General features: G+C 50.3%; 2 protein-coding genes across 4 annotated transcripts in view; one reads left to right on the top strand and one right to left on the bottom strand.

The window, feature by feature from the left end:
* Positions 1-5,185, bottom strand: part of RAD51D (RAD51 paralog D) — a 22,903-nt gene extending 17,718 nt beyond the window's left edge. Inside the window, exons 1-3 of one of the 3 annotated variants that reach the window (XM_025361417.1) lie at positions 2,880-3,210; positions 2,458-2,519; positions 1,853-1,971 (exon numbers count right to left, since the gene is read on the bottom strand). In XM_025361417.1, coding sequence (XP_025217202.1) covers positions 1,853-1,971; positions 2,458-2,519; positions 2,880-2,961 — 263 coding nt within the window. In that variant the 5' untranslated portion in view covers positions 2,962-3,210. Of the gene's footprint in view, positions 1-1,852; positions 1,972-2,457; positions 2,520-2,879; positions 3,211-4,953 lie in introns of those variants that run through there. The other 2 variants (XM_025361416.1, XM_025361418.1) reach the window with 2 other exon arrangements.
* A 57-nt stretch (positions 5,186-5,242) lies between these two features.
* On the top strand, positions 5,243-14,783 carry FNDC8 (fibronectin type III domain containing 8). Its single transcript, XM_025362599.1, has 4 exons — positions 5,243-5,565; positions 11,097-11,472; positions 13,470-13,706; positions 14,345-14,783. Exons 1-4 carry the CDS (start codon positions 5,357-5,359, stop codon positions 14,495-14,497), a joined length of 975 nt encoding a protein of 324 aa, XP_025218384.1. The 5' UTR covers positions 5,243-5,356; the 3' UTR covers positions 14,498-14,783.
* The last annotated feature ends 192 nt before the right edge of the window (positions 14,784-14,975 follow it).

Genomic DNA, 14,975 nt, shown 5'->3' on the forward strand with positions numbered 1-14,975 from the left:
GGCTAGTTTTTTTTTTTTTGTATTTTTTAGTAGAGACGGGGTTTCACCGTGTTAGCCAGGATGGTCTCGATCTCCTGACCTCGTGATCCGCCCGCCTCTGCCTCCCAAAGCGCTGGGATTAAAGGCATGAGCCACCTCGCCCAGCTTAGAATGATGATTTAAACAGTAACATGTTCACTGGTGGTTGTGATGAATAAATGAAATAATGTACCGTGAAGCGCTCAGTGCAGTGCCTCGTTCATAGAAAGTATTCAGCGAAAGTCCATCTGTTCCTCCATGCCCAAGTTCTGCCTTCTTCAGAGCATTCCTGAACCCACTCCACGATCACCCTGCAGGGACCTGAGGCAGCTGCAATCCTCCCAGCTTACCATTTGAGTGCGCCCTCCATATCTGTTGGATTTATAAACTCCCTAAGAGCAAGGCCAATCGGCTTCCTGTTCACCACTTCCTCCTCACCGCTGCCTCCCTCGGTGCTTACACCTCTCTTGTATTCACTTGCTTTTCCCCTACACCCAACTAGAGGCCTTAAGGGCAGGGGCCTTGCCTCATTCGTGTGTATCATCTGCCCGTACCAAGCACCCAGCAGGCCCTTAGCCAGTGCTTGATGGATCACAGACTCAGACCCCCAACCAGGGAAAGCAAGCACCATGCTGCATGAACCCTGCCAAGAGAATGTGTCAAGGAAACAGAAAGGGCCAAACCAATCCAAAGACGTTTGTGGTGGCAATTATTCATCAATTTCTGAACAAATGGACCAGGAAAAAGGTCAAGACTCACTTGGTCAGCAAACGTCTGTCGTCTTTGCAACTCTTCCCCAACCCACCAAACAACGTGGCAGAATAAAACTGCTCCTTTTTTTTGAGACAGAGTCTCACTCTGTCACCAAGGCTGGAGTGCAGTGGTGCGATCTCAGCTTTCTGCAACCTCCACCTCCCAGCTTCAAGCGATTCTCCTGCCGCAGCCTCCCAAGTAGCTGGGACTACAGGTGCCTGCCACCACGCCTGACTAATTTTTGTATTTTTAGTGGAGACAGGATTTCATCATTTTGGGCAGGCAGGCAGGCCAGGCAGGTCTCAAACTCCTGGCCTCCAGTGATCTGCCACCTCAGCATCCCAAAGTGCTGGGATTACAGGCATGAGCACTGCACCCAGCCTGCAACTCCTCCTTTATCTGAACTTTCCTGTTCCCTACTGCTGCAGATGTGGTGAAGGAACCAAGTTCTGGGCCACATACTCCCGGGCTTGAGCCTCACCTTTGCCACTTGCTCCTCTTAGGTTAAAGTCAACTAAGGTTAATAATCTCTAACTGGCAGAGTCACTGAAGAGATTACCTAGAACATACGGGCTATGCCTGCACATAGTAGGCACTCAATAAATGTTCTCTCTTGCCATATCCTTAAGTAAAACAAGAATTAGGGCCAGAGAAGATGGTGAAAATAATGAGATACTGACATCTTGTGTGATAGGAAAGTACTTCTCAACCAGAGGTAATTGTGCCTCCCAGGGGACATTTAGCCATGTCGGGAGACATTTTTGATGGTCACAACTGGAGCAAGGGTGGTGCTACTAGCATCCAGTGGGCAGAGGCCAGGGATGCTACTACACATCCTACAATGCACAGGACAGCCTCCAACCCCCAACAAATAATTACTTGTCCCTAAATATCAAGTGCCAAGGCTGAGAAACCCATAACCCTGTTATAGGATAAGAACTCAGAAGTCCTGACCCCTTTCCTTCCCATCCATTATTGCTTAAAAAAAAAAACCTCCTGTCTACTCAAGCATCAAAAGCAGAGCTGAGAGGCAGCCCCATCTTCCTGCCTCTCTCCTTCTTCCCCAAGTACACATACAAACCTGCCAATGCCGGTGGACAGGATGGCAGTGGAGGTCTTCAGTTCCTCATAGAGATCAGCGCCATTCAAGGGGAAAGCTGAGAACTGAGCCAGCAGCACCCGCCTCAGGGCAACCAGGGCCTGCCAAAGGGGCCCAGACTGCTCAGCAACGAATTGCCCATAGAAGCTGGCATCCCAGGGTCTCATTCACCCCACTTCTCAATATCGGAGACCCCTCTGCTCCCTTTGGCGTGGGATAGACTTTTGTTGTTGTTTTAGACAGAGTCTCACTCTGTCGCCCAGACTGGAGTGCAGTAGCATGATCTCGGCTCACTGCAACCTCTGCCTCCTGGGCTCAAACCATTCTCTTTCCTCAGCCTCCCGAGTAGCTGGGATTGTAGGCGCCCGCCACCACACCCAGCTAATTTTTGTATTTTTAGTAGAGACGGGGTTTCACCATGTTGGCCAGGGTGGTCTGAAGCTCCTGACTTCTGACTTCAAGTGGCCCGCCCGCCTCGGCCTCCCAAAATGCTGGGATTACAGGCGTGAGCCACCGCGCCCAGCTGGCTTGCGATGGACTTTTAAAGACACTCAGGTTTGGAGTGTGGAGATAGATACGGAGCTCACCTTGTAAGACAAGCCGCATTTCTGAGCTACCTCCTCCAGGTCTGCAGAAACCAGGTCCACCACTGAAAACAAAACGCGTATAGCGGATTGGCAGAGAGGCCGGGGCCCTCCCACACTTGGTTCTTCCTCATCTATCAAATGGCGTGTCAATTCTACCTCTCAGTAGGCCTTCTCAGGAGGCCAGTGTGAAATCACAAAGCTGCAAGAGCCGGAGCGGTGCCCTGCACACAATAGGAATCCTCCACCCTCCTTTAGAGCTTGGCTCCCCCCGCCCACCATTCCTGAGCCTCTCCAGAAGCGTGGCCCTCTAGGAATGGAGGGGAAGCTCCCTGCAGGTATGCCAGGGCAGTGTGCCAGCCCTCGGGGCCTGCCCAGGCTGTGCGCGGCCCGCGCGGCTCTCTGGCACGCGCACACCCGGTCACCTGTCTTGATCCTGCGGCTCCTGAGAAGTTGGATCATCTCCTGGGTGAGGCCAGGGCACAGTCCGACTCTGAGTACGCCCATGTTCCCTGCAGGCCGGAACAGCCCCAAGGAGGACTGCCAGTCACGTGGGCATTCGCGGGGTCCTCTCCAGACGCCCCTCTTCCACCCCTTCCTAGAGGGGACACAGGCGCGCTGGCTGCAGGAGGAGGAAGGAGGGAGGAGGAGGCGGCACCAAGGGTAGGGCTGGGGGTTATCCGCCCTCCCGGGATCCGCCGGGATTCCAGCTCCCAGAGCCCGCCAGCCCGGTCGCGCCGCGCTGCCGCTTCCGGGTTCCAGGCTGGCGCGCGGCGAGGACCTGGCCTGCAGCGCCATCTGCGGGCCGCGCGGGGCAGAGCCGCTGCGCCCCCTACACCCAGCCCGCGGCGCGCCCCTCTCCACCGCCCACGACCCGCTCTGCGCTCAACACGCCACCCACGGCCGCATCCGGCCTCTACGTTCTAACGCAGCACACACACCGGCCTTCTAAAGAGCCTTCTGTGTGCCAATTTCCGTTCCAAACGCTGGGGACAAAATGCGACCCAAGACGACTCGCCTTTACCCCCAGGGAGCTTACCTGTGAGCGAGGGACAGACAATGAAAAGGAATCACAGAAATCACATCATTACAGATTATACGACAGGTGCCAAGAAGCAGCAAAGCACCCAGGGGCACCTGCGTCTGTTTTTCAAAAGTTTGTTTTGTTTTGGTTGATATAGGGTCTCGGTCGGCCGCCCAGGCTGGAGTGCACTGGTGAGATCTCAGTTCATTGCAGCCTCGACCTCCTGGGTTCAAGCGATCCTCCTGTCTCAGCCTCCTGAGTAGCTGGGACTACAGTCACGCGCCACATTGCCCAGCTAATTTTTGTATTTTTTTTGTAGAGGTTTCACCTCTACAAAATGGGGTTTCACCGTATTGCCCAGGCAGGTCTCGAACTCCTGGGCTCAAACAGTCCTCCTGCCTTCGTCTCCCAAAGTGCAGGGATTACAGGTGTGAGCCACCGTGCCTGGCCTTTATTATTTATTTATTTATTTATTTATTTATTTATTTATTTATTTTTAAGGCAGAAAACCTTAGTTATATAGAACACACACAAAAATACATAATTTGGCTTTTTTTTTTTTTTTTTTTTTTGAGACAGAGTCTCGCTCTGTCACCTAGGCTGGAGTGCAGTGGCCGGATCTCAGCTCACTGCAAGCTCCGCCTCCCGGATTTATGCCATTCTCCTGCCTCAGCCTCCCGAGTAGTTGGGACTACAGGCGCCCGCCACCTCGCCCGGCTAGTTTTTTGTATTTTTTTTAGTGGAGATGGGGTTTCACCATGTTAGCCAGGATGGTCTCGATCTCCTGACCTCGTGATCCGCCTGTCTCGGCCTCCCAAAGTGCTGGGATTACAGGCTTGAGCCACCGCTCCCGGCATAATTTGGCATTTTTAAATGTTCTTTGCCTCATCCACAGGAAGAAATAAAACTGTACATGGTTATCTCATCACAAACCTGTGAGGGAGGCGCTATTTTTTATCCCTGTTTCACCAATGAAGGAACTGAGGTTCGGTGAGGTTAAGTCACTTGCCAAAGGTCACCCAGCTAGGCAGCATAGGGCTGGACTTCACATCCACATCTGACTGCAGAGCCAGTGCTTTCTAACAGCTCCCCTCCCCACCCATGAAGCTGTGTACATGTTTTCCTACTGTAACGTGGATTCTCTGAGAGCAGAGATCAGGTGTGGCCCATCTCTGTATCCTGCTGCAACAGCCACCATTGTCCCTCCACACAGGAAGGTATTGGGAGTGTCTTTGTAGCACATTTAGAATTCTAGCAGTGAAGTCTGATCATATGTGAGCCATGAACCCCTATGAACCGTCTGGGCTTTCCCTTTCCCCAAGCTACTGGGCACAGTGGAGTCCGCCGCCTGTGGTTTCAGGACAGAGAGCCTTAGCATCTACGGACAAAGTTTCCCTCCCCAACAGACACTTTCCAATACTGCCTATCTCTCAGGGCCACACCGCCATCCTCCACATCCCGTGCCCGTCTCTCACCATCCTTCTTCTCCTTCGCAGGGCAGTGCTGAAGGGCACAGGTGTCAGGCATTTTGAGATCTTCAGAGAAGGGCAGGGCTGCTCTCACCATGGAGTATTAGAGCTGGAAGGGGCCCAAGGGCTCATACAGTCTGTTCCTTGGTTTTACCCCTCTCACGATGCTGCTTCTCAGTCACACTGGCCCTTGGTCTGGCCAGCCACATAGCTAGCGGGACAGCAGTGGCCTCAAATCAAGGGGGGAGGCTGGCCCGTAATTGTTACACTCTGTGATGATTATGAAGTCAGCTCGTTGCACCCGCATCCTGCCCAGACTAAAGGTGGGCCACTGCCACCACAGTTTCTCTCTGCTTCTGGTCGGCTGGGTTGTCCTGCACAGTGACGGCTGTCATCCCAAACAAACCAGATGGCATCAGAGGCACTCCATCAAGTGGGAGATGGGGAGGAGGCTGTACTGAAGAAAGAAAACTTCAACATGATGAATGCCCTCGACCAACTGCCAAAACCCTTTCCAAACCCTAAGTCTATGAACCGGACCGTCACTACCAAAGGACTCCCACTTTCCTCAAAGGGCAATTTGGTCAACTTCTTGGAGGATGATACCATCAACCTACCGTAAGACACAAATCTGGTCCTTTCCTCTCTCTCTCTCTCTCTTTCTTTTTCTTTTCTTCTTTTTTTTACAGGGTCTTGCTTTGTCACCCAGGCTGGAGTGCAGCAGTGCAATCTCAGCTCACTGCAGCCTTGACTTCTTGAGCTCAAGTGATCCTCCCACCTCAGCCTCCCAAGTAACTGGGACTATTTATGCGCCACCACCACACCTGGCTAATTTTCATTTTCTTTTTCTTTTTTTTTTTTTTATTGTGGAAACAGGGTTTCACCATGTTGCCCAGGCTGGTCTTGAACTTCTGGGCTCAAGAAATCCTCTCGCCTCAGCTTCCCACAGTGTTGTAGGTGTGAGCCACCGTGCCTATAGTTTCTAAGAAAGGCTGGAGCTGGGGGCTGGGCAGAGAGACTTAAAGAAGCTGTACTTCCATGACTTGTCACAACCCAGTTCCTTGACTCCCAGAGAAGAGTGTGTGAGCAGGTTGGATCTATTTATGTATTCCTAAGCCCCAAATCACTTCTTGGAGGCATATGGCGCTCCCACTCCAGGAGGCCTTCCTGGATTAGTCAGTTTTATTGACAGTGCTCCTTGTCCTGCCTTGTCTGGCTGTGGTCCTCACCATCACCAAACCCCCAACACCCCCATGGCTCCTCTTCCTCAACCCTCCCTGTTTGGTAACTTCATCTACCTGACTGTTCCCCAGTAGCCTGCCTTCCTTCGGATTGGGTTTTGCTGTTCCTCCTCACCAAGTCTGGGTTTCCTCTACTTCATTCCACAAAACTCTTTGAGCACCTGCAAGGTGTCTGGCCCAGTGTTGAAGTTCTGGGAACGTACAGCTGGAAAGCACAGTCCCTGCCTTTAAGGAGCTCCCAGTCTGGCATATGGAGGTTAGGGTTGAAAGGACGGGGATCATGCAATAACGAGAATGATACAGCATAGTCTGGTAAGTGCCAGGACAGGATGCCTTGAGGGACCAGAGGGGCTTAGTATAGCTTGAGACTGGGTGCAGTTGAGGGAGGCTTCTTTTTTTTTTTTTTTTGTTTTGTTTTGTTTTGTTTTGTTTTTTTGAGACGGAGTCTCGCGCTGTGTCACCCAGGCTGGAGTGCAGTGGCGTGATCTCGGCTCACTGCAAGCTCCGCCTCCCAGGTCCACGCCATTCTCCTGCCTCAGCCTCCGAGTAGCTGGGACTACAGGCGCCCGCCACCACGCCCGGCTAGTTTTTTGTATTTTTAGTAGAGACGGGGTTTCACCATGTTAGCCAGGATGGTCTCGATCTCCTGACCTCGTGATCCACCCGCCTCGGCCTCCCAAAGTGCTGGGATTACAGGCTTGAGCCACCGCGCCCGGCCCAAGGGAGGCTTCTTGAAGGAAGTGATATTTGAGCTGAGTCTCCAAGGAAAGAAAGGAGTTAGCCAGTGAAGGGGTGGTGGTGCAGGGTGATGTGGGCTGGGGGAATTACATGCAGGGTTTTTTTTTTTTGTTTTTTTTTTGAAACGGAGTCTCGCTCTGTCGCCCAGGCTGGAGTACAGTGGCCGGATCTCAGCTCACTGCAAGCTCCGCCTCCTGGGTTCACGCCATTCTCCAGCCTCAGCCTCCTGAGCAGCTGGGATTACAGGTGCCCACCACACGCCCGGCTAATTTTTTGTGTTTTTAGTAGAGATGGGGTTTCACCGTGTTAGCCAGGATGGTCTCGATCTCCTGACCTCATGATCCACCCGCCTCGGCCTCCCAAAGTGCTGGGATTACAGGCGTGAGCCATCGCGCCCGGCCTCATGCAGGGTATTTTTATGGGTGGGTGACCTGTGCAGACCTATGCACACATGGCCCTGCACTTACAAGGGGCTTGTGCTTAGTTTAACGCTTTGCTGTTACTATCTTCAAATTCCTAATCTTTGAATAAGGGGCTCAATGTACTTCAGTTTGCACTGGGCCCCACAAACTACATAGCTGGTCTTGATTCTATGAGAGAGCTGTGGTGTCCATTCCTGAAAGTGCCCATAAGCGAGCAGGTATGGCTAAAGTGATGGATACTTGTAGGAAACTTCATGGTATACTGGGAATCTTGGGCTAGAAGCCCAAATTCAAATCTAAGTTCTGCCACTTAGAGATTTATGGTCTTAGACAAGTTAATTAAGATCAGAGGCCAGATGGGGTGGCTCACACCTGTAAACCCAGCACTTTGAGAGGCTGAGGCGGGCGGTGAAGTCAGGCGTTTGAGACCAGCCTGGCCAACGTGATGAAACCTCGTCTCTACTAAAAATACAAAAATTAGCTGGGCGTAGTGGCACACGCCTGTAGTCCCAGCTACTCGAGAGGCTGAGGCAGGAGAATCCTTTGAACCTGGGAAGTAGAGGTTGCAGTGATCCAAGACTGTGCCATTGCACTCCAGCCACGGGTCTGGGAGACAGAGCAAGATTCTGTATTTAAAAAAAAAAAAAAAAAAAAAATTCGATCAGGGACCTTCAACCTCTCGTTTGCCAAATGGGGCTAACACCCATCCAGCAGAGCTATTGTGAACTTCAGGAGGAGGAGATGTTCAGCATGTAGCCAGTGCCTAGCAGCCTAATACCCAGACTCTTCAGTCTACAAAAGACCTTGGTGGGGGAATCATTTATTCCAAATGTCCACCAAGGGCTAGCATAGGATTGTCCTGTGCTATCCCTTGTCCAAATGTCCATCTGGGCTAATCAGGATTTCCCAGAAAGAGGCTGATGAGGCTGGAACTTGGGGAGGAAAAACTTGGCCCATTCATCAACCAAGACATGGGAGGCTGGCTGGGAGTAAGGCATCCACAAACTGGATTGTGACCTATTAATGGGTCAAGAAGTCCTTCTAGTTGGTGAAGACCACTATGATAAAACTAAACTGGCCAGGTGCAGTGGCTCACGCCTATAATCCCAGCACTTTCGAAGGCCAAGGCGGGCGGACCACGAGATCAAGAGATCAAGACCATCCTGGCCAACATGATGAAACCCCTTCTCTACTAAAAATACAAAAATTAGCTGGGCATGGTGGTCGCACCTGTAGTCCCAGCTACCTGAGAAGCTGAGGCAGAAGAATCGCTCAAACCCAGGAGGGGAGGTTGCAGTGAGCTGAGATCACACCACTGCACTCCAGCCTGGCCGACAGAGTGAGACTCTGTCCCAAAAACAAACAAATAAATAAATAAACTATAATATAATTGGAAATTCCAGAGCCCATTGCACACAGAGTAAGTATTGGTCTGCAAAATGTTTGTTTTAGTTATAGATGTACATATACCCGTACTAAGTTACCATGGAAAGTGTATTTTACTTTGGGTAAAGGTAAAAAAAAAAAAGATTTGAAAGCCAAACTTTTTGGCTTGGTATTCTTCATCAGTTAAAAAAATATTGTTTTTTTTTATTTGTCTGGGGGCAGTGGCTCATGCCTGTAATCCCAGCACTTTGGGAGGCTGAGGTGGGCAAATCACCTGAGGTCAGGAGTTTGAGACCAGCCTAGCCAACATGGTAAAACCCATCTCTACTAAAAATACAAAAGTTGGCCAGATGTGGCAGCATGGGCCCGTAATCCCAGATACTCGGAAGGCTGAGCCAGGAGAATCGCTTAAGCCAGGGAGGCAGAGGTTGCAGTGAGTCGAGGTCACACCAGCGCACTCCAGCCTGGGCAACAGAGCAAGAATCCGGCTCAAAAACAAACAAACAAACAAACAAAGAGAGTAAAAACAGAAAAAAAATATTAAGTGATGGGGATCATGTACAAGGTTTTTCTTTGTAATAGCAAAAAATTGATAACAAAACAAATATCCATATAGGCCGGGCAAAGTGGCTGATACCTATAATCCAAGCACTTTGGGAGGATCACTTGAACCCAGGAGTTCGAAATCAGCCTGGGCAACATGGCAAAACCCTGCGTCTACAGAAAAGTACGAAAACTAGCTAGACATGGTGATGTGCACCTGTAGTCCCAGCTACTCAGGATAAGGTGGATGGATGGCTTGAGCCCAGGAGTTTGCGCCACTGCGCTCCAGCCTGGGCAGCAGAGGGAGACCCTGTCTCAAAAAAACAAAACAAAAACAAGTATCCGTGTAATGGCAAATCATATAACAGTAAAAATGACTGAACCAGAGCTACATGTATCACTATAGATGAATGTCAGCACAAAGTCGAGTGAAAAAAGCAAGTTGCAGATGGATATGTGCTGAATAATATCTTTTATTTATACGACGTCTACAAACGTGAAAAATAATAGATCTTATCTAGAGATAACAAATGTATAAGAAACCTATAGAGACGCACATTGAGTAATAAATACACAATTTAAAATAAAGCTAGATGAGGAGTAAATGGAGGTTTAATATTCTTGATATTTTTGTATAAGTTTAAAATACTTCATAATTTTTAAAAATTCAGAATGGAAGAAACAAGTTTTTGAGCATCCACCCCAACATATGTACATTTGTTTTATTTTATTTATTTCTGAGACGGGGTCTTGCTCTGTTGCCCAGGCTGGAGTGCAGTGGCACGATCTCGGCTCACTGCACCCTCCACCTACCAGGCTCAAGCGATCCTCCTGCCTCAGCCTTCCAAGTAGCTGGAATTACAGGCACCCACCACCGTGCCCAGCTAATTTTTTGTATTTTTAGTAGAGACAAGGTTTCGCCATGTTGGCCAGGCTGGTCTTGAACTCCTGACGTCAGGTAATACACCCGCCATGGCCTCCCAAAGTGCTGAGATTTTGCACCTGGCCCATATGTGTATTTGTATTCCTGTTAATTTTACATGCTAGATATTAATAGATATTATTAAATGCTACTAAAATGTAAGTAAATACTAGTAATTCCATTAAGATTTAAACAATAGTAAATAAATATTAATGAAATTGAATGTATTACTTCCATACCCCAGTAGATCTTTGTGGTTATTCCCTGGGGCATTTGCACCCCATTTGGAGGGAGGACTTGCCATTTTAGCGTGTTTTTTAAATTGTGATTTTCTAAGGATTTTTTTTTTTTTTTTTTTTTTTTGAGACAGAGTTTCCCTCTGTCGCCCAGGCTGGAGTGCAGTGGTGCGATCTCGGCTCACTGCAACTTCCGCCCCCCGGGTTCAAGCAATTCTCCTGCCTCAGACTCCCAAGTAGCTGGGATTACAGGCGTCCACCACCACTCTCAGCTAATTTTTGTGTTTTTAGTGGAGACAGGGTTTCACCACGTTGGCCAGGCTGGTCTCTAACTCCTGACCTCAAGTAATCCGCCTGCCTTGGCCTCCCAAAGTGCTGGGATTATAGGCGTGAGCCGGCGTGCCCAGTCAGAATCTTATTAAAGATGCAGATTCCCTAGTCCCATGCTAACTGGGGACCAGAGACTAAAAGTCTGCATTTTTAGTAAGTGCCCTGGTGAGTCTAATGCAATGCTATAGAGCAATGAGGCTGTTCCAAGCTGTTTGCAAATGGCTGGGCATGCTGGTAAATCAGGCGCAAGGCTTGTCCTCAGGAGCCCTCAGGTGGAACGGGCTGGGGTGGCCTCCTTCATCTGACTCACCTGTCTCCCCTCTTGCTCCAGGAAGCCGATGCCAGTGGATGATTCAGATTGCAGCTCTGATGATACCAGCATCTCTGCCTTCTCATCCACCTTGCTGAACCCCATCAAATTAGCTGTGACCCAGCCCAACAGCAGCTTCTTTGCAGGGATGCTGGAGGGGGAGCTGAACAAACTCAACTTCTCCCCGATGGCCAAGAATACAGAAAAGGAGGACCTGGCCCTCGGCCCCTGCCCATGCCCATCTAAGTGCCAAATGGCCACGAGGGGCCTGCTGGACCTTGACAACCCTGAGCTGGAGACAGAAACCTCCTCAACACACTCGGAATCTTCTGTGGTTGTGGACCTGCCGGACACCCCGTTCATCTTCGAGCACACTGTCAGCAATTCCACAGCTGTGGTGCGTTTCCCTTGCTCATGCGTTCAGCAGAGGCTTATTGTGCCAGGCACTGAGCTGAGCTCCATGGGTAGTGAGAAGGTGCCTGCCACCTGCATCTCGACCTCAAGTTCATAGTTTAGGAAGGGAGAGGACGTGTCTGTAAAAACTCCAGTGCAAGACAGAAAGCGTTCAGTGCTGTAGGAAAAGTTCAGGCGAAGTGCCACTAGGATTTCAGAGGAAAGATACATTACTTCCAGATGCATGAATAAGCTTGGTAGCTTTGGTAACATCTGAACTGGGAAGCAGAGGTAGCATGTAAACATCTAGAGGTGGAGGAGGGAAAGCATTCCCTGGAGGGGCGGACCCTAGCAAAAGCTCATAGGAAAGTATGGGAGGAAATCTCAATTTGAACAAGATGGCAGGTGATCTGTAGGAATAGGAAAGTGTGAGAAGCCCTGGATGAGGACCTGGTTCAAGTGAGGCTCCTCGGGATTCCTAGGCCTCCTCCCTAGAGGGTCTGGGGTGAAGCCTGATAATTTGCATTAGTAACAGATTCGCAGAGGCTGCTGGTGCTGCCAGTCCGCAGGCCACACGCCGAACAACACCGTCCTACGCTATGGGAAGTGAAGACAGGGGTCAGGATGGGGAATGTTAGTCTGGGGTCATCTTCCAGAGTACTCCATTGTTAGGATACTGTATAGATTTTTCTGTAACTAACAGGGAACAGCTTTGTACAAAGCTTCACATCAGATGATGAAAGCAATTCGAGCTGTATCTTGGGAAGATGCCTGGAATTCCACTGTTGGATGGCCCAGAGCAGTGTTTCTCAAAGGGCTCTCCAGATGGACAGTGTCAGCATCGCTCAGCAAATTGTTAGAAATTTAAATTCTCGTCTCCCTCCATCACATTTGGGCCTCCTGACTCAGAAACTTTTGGGGCGGAGGCCAGCAATCTATCTTTTAATAAGTCCTCCGAGGTATTCTAATGCACACCAAGTTTGACAACCACTGGCCTAGATGGAGGAGAAACCAGACAGGAGGCAGCAGGCCCAGAAATCTGCAGTTATAAAACCTCCCTGAGATGCTTAACCAGGCTTAGCAACCATTGTAGTACAAAGTGTATGGGCTCTGGAGCTATGGGTTTGAACCCTGGCTGTCACTTAATTGCTGTGTGATGATGGACCAGTCACTTGCCCTCTCTGGACCTAGTTGTTAAGAAAATTTCTAAGGTCCTTCTCAGCTGACAGAGTCTAGAACAGCAGTTCCCAACCTTTTTGGCACCAGGGACTGGTTTCATGGAAGATCATTTTTCCATGGATCAGGTTGAGGGGATGGTTTCAGGATGATTCAGCATATTACATTTATTGTGTATTTTATTTCTATTATTATTACATTGTAATATATAATGAAATAATTATACAACTCACCATAATGTAGAAACTGTGGGAGCCCTGAGCTTGTTTTCCTGCAACAAGAGGGTCCCATTTGGGGGTGATGGGAGACAGTCACAGATCATCAGGTATTAGATTCTCATGAGAAGCATTCAACTTAGATCCCTCCCATACAATTCACAATAGGTTCACTCGCCTGTGAGAATCTAATGCTGGTGTGATCTGACAGGAGGCGGAGCTCAGGCAGTACTGTGAGCAGTGGGGAGCAGCTGTAACGTAGATGAAGCTTCGCTTGCTCGCCCACCGATCTCCTCCTGCTGTGCTATCCAGTTCTGCACAGGATATCTGCTATCAGTCCATGACCCAAGGGTTGGGAACCCCGGTGTAGAAGAAATATGGAACGAGGGTGCACCCTAAAGTGGGCGGGGCTGCCCAGGAGAGTAGCACATGCTGCGGGGCAGGGCTTCCACACTCAGTGCTGCAGTACCTCGCACCTTCCATCTGACCTGCCTGGGTCCCAGCAGGAGCAGGGGATGGGCGTGGGACATCCTGACCCCAGTTGGGAGGGTGAGGGGACAGGAAGGACAGGACAGATATGAGGAAGCCTTGGGGCTCTCTCTTCCCCTAGATTTCCTGGACCTACGCTTTGGGCAAGCAGCCAGTCAGTTTCTACCAGGTCCTGTTGCAGGAGGCGGCCGAGACACAGGAGAATGAGTTGCCCAAGGCAAAGAATCGTCCATGGATCTTCAACAAGATCTTGGGCACCACTGTCAAGCTGATGGAGCTGAAGCCTAACACATGTTACTGCCTCACTGTCCGTGCAGCCAACACAGCTGGGGTGGGGAAGTGGTGCAAGCCCTACAAAGTGAGCCCTGTGAAAAGAGGGGTCTTGGGGGTGGAGAGAAGTCCCAAACCAGGGAACCAGGGCTTTGGAGGTTGGGAACACCCCTATACCCACATGTCTCATCTGGCTAGCTTTCCTTCCGCCTGGGTCAAGAAGCATCAATTCCAAGATGCATGCTTCTGGAAGGTTTACGCATTAAGCCACTCTGGGGCCCACTAGGAATGCATTTTTCAACATCGTATTTTTCAACGAACATATTTTTCAACATCACTATAATGTTCCCCTTCCAAAGCCATTGGTTTTTAGACTCTGCAACTCAGTGCCAATAATTGTGAGTAGGCTGGGAAGTCAAGGGCATTGAAAGAAACAGGCAAGACAAGAGGCTAAAGGGGGATGAAGAAGGGAACAGCCGGGTATGGGTAGGGGTACGGGGGTGTAGAGGCCTGAGTAGAGACAGCCCTTTGGTTGGAAACATCCCATAACTGAGGAGGCACAGGCTTGAGTCATGCATCTTTGTACCTGTTTCCTGCATCAATGGCTAGGTTGGATAAGGCTGTTTAAAACAGGTCTGAGTTAGCAGACAGAAAAAAAAGGAGGTAATAGAGAGCCAGGCTCAGATCTCGGAAGGAATTCTGAAGGGTTTTCTTGTTTCACTTCAGTTTGCAACCCTGGCCACTGACTTCAGCAGCTTTCCTGAGAACAACCCCATCCAGATCACCGTGCGGCGCAAGGAACCCCAGCGAAAGATTGTGTCCATCGGGCTGGAGGAGATGCGGAGGCTGGAGGATCTGGAATACCTATTTCCCTATTAACAGGGAGGGCCAACTTTCAGCTTTGGCCCCGGGCCCTTAGGAACCAGAACTGTGAGACTTACCGTACCACCAGCACCATACAGGCCCAAGGGCCTGGCAGAGTGGTATGGGAACCCCACCCCTGGGCTGGGGCCAAGGCTAGATAGATAGGGGCCCCATTCACCCGGAGACATCCCAGGCCAGGCCATGCCAGGCTCAGCCACTGCCCACAGCTGCTAGACTCCGTCCTCCCACAAATCTGGGCTGGGTCCAGGTCCCTCATTAAAGAACTGCAGGCCATCTAGCACCCTAAAATCTGCTTTATGCTGCAGACAGCCTCAGATGGGCTGTCACCCACCTCTTAGCTTCCACCAGGACGGACTCTACATGAGTAGGGAGATGGAAAACAGGCAGCTAGGCAATAGGATGCTGCCATCACCCCTTCCCCAGTGGGGCGGGGGACAGGGGCAGGGAGACTGGTGCTGTAAGACTAAAAGCC

This window comes from Theropithecus gelada, chromosome 16 (genome assembly GCF_003255815.1).
Source record: "Theropithecus gelada isolate Dixy chromosome 16, Tgel_1.0, whole genome shotgun sequence".
Lineage (NCBI taxonomy): Eukaryota > Metazoa > Chordata > Mammalia > Primates > Cercopithecidae > Theropithecus > Theropithecus gelada.